General features: G+C 45.7%; 2 protein-coding genes across 2 annotated transcripts in view; one reads left to right on the top strand and one right to left on the bottom strand.

The window, feature by feature from the left end:
• The window catches only part of LOC109919730 (mitochondrial uncoupling protein 4), a 19,570-nt gene extending 14,391 nt beyond the window's left edge, over positions 1-5,179 (bottom strand). The window contains exon 1 of the mRNA XM_048597049.1: positions 5,043-5,179. Coding sequence (XP_048453006.1) covers positions 5,043-5,179 — 137 coding nt within the window. The remainder of the gene's footprint in view (positions 1-5,042) is intronic.
• Positions 5,180-5,925: 746 nt separating this feature from the next.
• Positions 5,926-6,681, top strand: part of fam228a (family with sequence similarity 228 member A) — a 45,755-nt gene continuing 44,999 nt past the window's right edge. The window contains exon 1 of the mRNA XM_048596671.1: positions 5,926-6,371. The gene's annotated coding sequence lies outside the window, so the exon portion shown is untranslated. The remainder of the gene's footprint in view (positions 6,372-6,681) is intronic.

Below are 6,681 nucleotides of genomic sequence, written 5' to 3'. Positions count from 1 at the left end.
ACTGCCCACTTCTATCTCCTTCCCAAAATCCACAAACCTGAATGCCCTGGTCGACCCATTGTCTCCGCCTGCCCATGACCTACCGAACTGATCTCCAACTATCTGGACTCCATTTTCTCCCCCTTGGTCCAGGAACTCCCTACCTATGTCCGTGACACCACCCACGCCCTCCACCTCCTCCAGAACTTCCATTTCCCCGGTCCCCAACACCTCATCTTTACCATGGACGTCCAGTCCCTCTACACCTGCATTACCCATACAGATGGCCTAAAGGCCCTCCGCTTCTTCCTGTCCCGCAGGCCCGACCAGTCCCCCTCCACTGACACCCTCATCCGCTTAGCCGAACTCGTCCTCACTCTCAACAAATTCTCTTTCATTTCCTCCCACTTCCTACAGACAAAGGGGGTGGCCATGGGTACCCGCATGGGCCCAAGCTACGCCTGCCTCTTTGTAGGTTACGTGGAACAATCCCTCTTCCGTACCTACACTGGCCCTAAACCCCACCTCTTCCTCCGTTACATTGATGACTGCATTGGCGCTGCCTCGTGCTCCCACGAGGAGCTCGAACAGTTCATCCACTTCACCAACACCTTCCACCCCAACCTTAAGTTTACCTGGACCATCTCTAATACCTCTCTCTCCTTCCTGGACCTCTCTGTCTCCATCTCGGGCAACCACCTAGAAACCGATATTCATTTCAAGCCCACCGACTCCCACAGCTACCTAGAATACACCTCCTCCCACCCACCTTCCTGCAAAAATGCCATCCCCTATTCCCAATTCCTTCGCCTCCGCCGCATCTGCTCCCAGTCGAGAACGCCCTCAACCGTGTCTCCCACATCTCCCGCAACTCATCCCTCACACCCCGTCCATGCAATAAGAACCAAAAAAGAATCCCCCTCGTCCTCACGTACCACCCCACCAACCTCCGGATCCAACGCATCATCCTCCGACACTTCTGCCATCTGCAATCCGACCCCACCACCAAAGACATCTTTCCCTCCCCACCCTTATCTGCTTTCCGGAGGGACCACTCTCTCCGTGACTCCCTTATCCGCTCCACACTCCCCTCCAGCCCCACCACACCCGGCACTTTTCCCTGCAACCGCAGGAAATACTACACCTGCCCCCATACCTCCTCCCTCACCCCCATCCCAGGCCCCAAGAAGACTTTCCACATCAAGCAGATGTTCACCTGCACATCTGCCAATGTGGTATACTGCATCCGCTGTACCCGTTGTGGCCTCCTCTACATCGGGGAAACCAAGCGGAGGCTCGGGGACCGCTTTGCAGAACACCTACGCTCGGTTTGCAATAAACAACTGCACCTCCCAGTCGCGAACCATTTCAACTCCCCCTCCCATTCCTCAGACGACATGTCCATCCTGGGCCTCCTGAAGTGCCACAACGATGCCACCCGAAGGTTGCAGGAACAGCAACTCATATTCCACTTGGGAACCCTGCAGCCCAATGGTATCAATGTGGATTTCACAAGCTTCAAAATCTCCCCTCCCCCTACCGCATCCCAAAACCAGTCCAGCTCGTCCCCGCCTCCCTAACCTGTTCTTCCTCCCACCTATTCCCTCCTCCCACCTCAAGCCCCACCCCCATCTCCTACCTACTAGCCTCATCCCGCCCCCTTGACCTGTCCGTCCTCCCTGGACTGACCTATCCCCTCCCTAACTCCCCACCTATACTCACCTTTACTGGCTCCATCCCCGCCTCTTCGACCTGCTTGTTGCCTCTTCGACCTGCTTGTTTCCTCTCCACCTATCCTCTCCTCTATCCATCTTCTATCTGCCTCCCACTCTCGCCCTATTTATTTCAGAACCCTCTTCCCCTCCCCCTTTTCTGATGAAGGGTGGAGGCCCGAAACGTCAGCCTTTCTGCTCCTATGATGCTGCTTGGCCTGCTGTGTTCATCCGGCTCTGCACCTTGTTGTCCTGTATATTCATTGTGTTGGGACTTTAAACCCAATGTTCTTATTTTTAAAAAAAACAACTTGGACATCTCAGTGCTTTTCTTTATGCAGTATTGTCAACTTGTCCTCTCAATTTTTACCAGTCTATTTGTGTGTAACCTCTGAAAGGCACCTTTCCAGAGCAAAAACCACCATTGGTCGCTGACATTTAATCAACTTTCTAATTGTGATGCCATTTGCCTTTAATGTGCGTGTTTTAGGTTTTAATAACAAACTTTATTTACATTTTTATTAAAACCTTTGATTAATACAAAGTGCTCCATTGAATTTGTCAGACACTATTGGCCTTTTACCACCCTGTGCTGACCGTCCTGAACCAGTTCTGAAGGACAGTCATGTGTGAAGAAAAATCGGAGTTAACATTTCTGTTAACACTGATTTCTCTTCACAGAAGGTGCCAGACCTGCTAAGGTTTTCCAGCAACTTCTGTTTTTATTCCTGATTTACAGCATCCGCAGTTCTTTCGGGTTTTATTCTGAAGGACAGTCATGTTTGAAATAATCAAAATGCTTACATTGTATCATTCTCCACAGATTCTGCTGGAATAGATTTCCAGTATGTGGAATATTTTGTTTTAATTTTAGTGCTATATTAGCAACTTTTCTAGTTACCAATTCATGATTTTTTAAAAAAAAAGCCTGTATAGAGTACGTTAAATCCCCATGTTATTCGACTAAGATTTTCGGAAGATTGTACTCATTAGTTGCACGCCCACTAGTGGCTAGTCAGGTATCTGTAATTTGCAGCTTCTCCTCCCCTGGATGCAAGTTGTTGCTTCTGGGAAAAATTGGATCTACTTTTCTCCTTTTCTCTTTCATGCTAGCCCTTTTAAGGAGGGCATTGGAATTAAAGTAGGCTATTCAGCCCATTGAGTCTGCTTTGCCAGTCAATGAGATCATGGCCGGTCTGATAATCCTGAAATCCACTTTAACTTTGCCCTTGATTCTCTTACTGATTAAGAACCTGTCTACCTTGGCTTTGAATATGCTTAAAGGGTTACAGCCTTCTGCAGCAAATATCACAGATCCACTACCCTTTGAGAGAGAGGGAATTTCACCTCATCTTTGTCTTAAATGTGAATTTCCCTTATTCTGCGATTATGTTCTCTGGTCCTAGACTCCCCACAAGGAGAAGCAATCTTTCTGCATCTATCCTGTCAAATCCACTGAGAATCTTGTATGTTTCAGTAAGATGTAAGAGTGACATACAGGCCTTTATTTTGCTCACAACACATTTTCTTGTACTTACTGGAGTACAAATACCGTGTCTATGATGCCTCTGCTCTGAAACCATTCTGGTTTTCTGGAGGTTTTCTTCCACAGTGGTAGATATTAGCCTGTTTAGATGTATTCTTGTCAGGATCTTCCTGGCAAAGGCAAAAAGGCATTCCCATGGTAGTTTCAGCAGCTGATTTTTCCACCTTATGTTTGTAGAGGATCACAAAAATTGGTATCATGAAGATGCTGTGGAGTCTGCCCTCTTATACAGAACATTAAAAGTCCATGAAGCTTGGTACTTAAGGTAGGGCCACAGTGCTACATAGCTTCAGAAAGAATTCCTTCGATTCTGGAGGTTTTGTTACACTTCATCAGGTTGATGGCAGTTGCACTTTCTCCTACAGTGGGGCTTTCAGCTGATTCTTCATTGACAGGCAGTTGTTAGAGGAGGCTGTTGACAGTATGATGCACTGTGCAGTTGGTGCTTAAAAGTGTTTCAGAGTACACTGAACAGTGATTTATGAATGACTCCACATTGATTGTAGTATCATTCTATCACTGCGCCCAGGAGTTTTGGATTTGATATGCTAGTCCATTGACAGATTTTATAGATAGATGCCAGTGTCAGGGTGTAGTTGCTTTCTTCTTCAAGTGTGATTTGGGATGTTCCTCACTTTGTGATAAAAGGTATTGCATACTTTACAATATTCTGTCTTTGTCTTGGGTGGTATTTGAGCCTGATATGCTGCCCTTTTTTATTGCAAGTAGACCTTGGATTTCCTTATCATTTTCATCCAGCTAGTTCTGGTTCTTCTTCATGCTGGGTCTGACGATCTAGTAGGAATTATCCAGTACTGCTGCTTTGATGTGCTGCCAGAATTCTTCCGCGGTGGAACTTGCAATGATATCAGGGTAATGCTTTATGGTAAGGTTGCTTCAATAGCATCTTTGCAGGATGAAGTTTGCAGGTTGCTAACTTGAAATTTCTTTGGGTTAACTTTAGTTTTGTTGTTGGTATTAGACTTGAAATGGAAGTTCACCCTTGAGCATCTGAGCCAGGGGTCTAAATGACAGGCAGTACTGGGCATGATTTTAGCATGCAGCATATCTGTTAGATCATGCTGGTTTTGTAAGTTATAGTCATTGTTAACAATGTTTAGAGCATAGAATAATCTATGTGGTCTTGATATGATCTTTTCTGTTTAAAGGTGGTATTGATTACAGGCAGCTGCCTTGCTACAGAGTTCCAAAAGTGGACATCCGTTTTCATTGAAGTTTCGAACTGCAAGGTTTCCAAGCACACCCTTTTATGCCTGATAGTCATGGCCAGCTCTCGTGTTGAAGTCATCAAGGTTGACAATTTTGACCTTGGGAGGGAGATTCTAGTTAAGTTACTGGAAATCTGTGTAGAATTTATCCTTATCAACTCAAGTAAATTACAGGGTTGGAGCATAAATGCTGATGAGATTCCTGGGTGTCCTTGGAGAGAGAGCATGCCTACCAATAGTTTTGATGCTTTTAGAGAGAGAGGGGCACAACAGAAGGTAGAGTGTTTTATCTCCTCTTCCAACTCCACTTTGATATAGCCCACTCCCCCTCACCTTTGGTGGTTTGATTTGCCTTATTTATTGTCACATGTATTTTGTTACAAAATACAATGAAAAGTGTTGTATTGTGTCACCACTCTCTGGTGCCAACTTAAAACACAGAAAAAAGAAACTAAAACATAGAATGAAGAGGCAGAGGGATAAAAAAGAAAGAAAATGTGTTCATCTTTACAGTCCTTTTGTTAAGTGCTCAGTCATGGGCCTGATGACCAAGCATGTGTGCCTTCACCATAGTACCGCTGATACGAAAGTTGCCACTCTTTGGCGCCATCTTGCCTCCACCAATGCCCTTGCCACTTTGGGTCTTCATTGACCTTGCCAATGCTGGCATCTCTGATGCCTCCAGGTACCGCACTCGACTCTGCTGCCACCATGAGCCCACTTTAGGCCCACCTTACTGCTGCTACTGCCAATGCTGTAGGGCCTTTTATTGGGCCCAAACTAGCCTCTGCCACCATCTTCATGAATCTACGCTGGATGCAGACGCCACCAGGAAGTCAAACTTGCCTTTGCTGCAGCAGCCATGAATCGGCGCTAGGACTGCCTCGGTGATGCAGAACCCGCCAGGAACCCAAAGCCTTTCCAACTCTAGCAGCATCTGTGAAGAAAAAATCAGATTAACGTTTCGGGTCCGGTGACCCTTCCTCAGAACTTATGAGGAGGGGTCACCGGACTTGAAACTGTAACTGAGTTTTTCTTCACAGATGCTGCTAAACCTGCTGAGCTTTTCCAGCAACTTTGTTTTTGTTCCTGATTTACAGCATCCGCAGTTCTTTCGGTCTTTATTTAGTATTTAACTCACTGCCACATCTCTTCTAGGCATGCCCACCTTGAAGAAGTTCTGCTCCTCTCCCTGACGGGATTTCTGTTCCAATCTTTCTTCTTGCCCACTGACATTAATTTCACTGTCACTCCTGGTGTTTGACGGTGTATTTGCTAAAACTTGTTTCCACAGCGTCACATGCATACTCTCAACCTCTCTCTCATCATGTTGGCTCAGGGCTGCACCACTACGCAGGTCCACTTCATCTTCCGGCTCATTTGCTGTGCTAACATGAAACTTTTTCTTTTCCTTTCAGGCATTAAGGCCCAGAAGATGCAACAACTCCAAGAAGTTCTGAGGAAGGGTTACCAGACCCGAAATGTTAACTCTGATTTTTTCCTCGCACTTCTGCGAGACCTGCTGAACTTTTCCAGCAACTTTGATTTTGCTCTCTCCAACTCTGCTGCCTTGACTCCACACTGGGCTCACTGGCTGACTGCCATGAGTCTGTGCTGGGCCTCCTTGCTACTGCCAATTTTGCTGCCACGACTGAGCACTTCAACAAGAGTTAAATAAGATAAAAGATAAAGAAATGGGGAAAAGTGAGAAAAGAGAAAAAAAGAAAAGAAACAAAAAGAAAAATGGATGGAGCAGACAAGCTGAAGGCTCAGAAGCCCTACGCCGTCGCCATCTTACCGGAAGCCAGCTGAAAGCTCTTAGTGGGCTTTGCACGTAATCAGTTGGAAGACATGGGTGATTTACTGTGATGGTTAATAGATGGACAGAAAAAAACTGCTGATTTGGTGATTGTCAAAAAACATTCATTTGTGTGTAAGAGAGCTGCTGGATATAAAAGAAAGAAAACAAAAAAGCTGATGAGAGTTGTATGATGCCGGTCTTGAAGAGGGAGGCATAGGGATGTAATGCATGGACAACTTGTTAATAAAATAGCAAGGGATGGGCAGTGCCAATTTATTAGTTGTTTAATTTGTGAGACGGATGATTTTATGGTGGTATATCTTAAAAAAGTACTGAGTTCCCACAGGCCTGGGTTCAAGTTGCACCTGCTTTGGAGGTGTGTCATAACATGTCTGAATATGTCGATTTAAAAAT

Source organism: Rhincodon typus, chromosome 5, assembly GCF_021869965.1.
Source record: "Rhincodon typus isolate 14 chromosome 5, sRhiTyp1.1, whole genome shotgun sequence".
Lineage (NCBI taxonomy): Eukaryota > Metazoa > Chordata > Chondrichthyes > Orectolobiformes > Rhincodontidae > Rhincodon > Rhincodon typus.
Note: the sequence above shows the minus strand (reverse complement) of the source record. Positions and strands in the feature narration are given on the sequence as shown.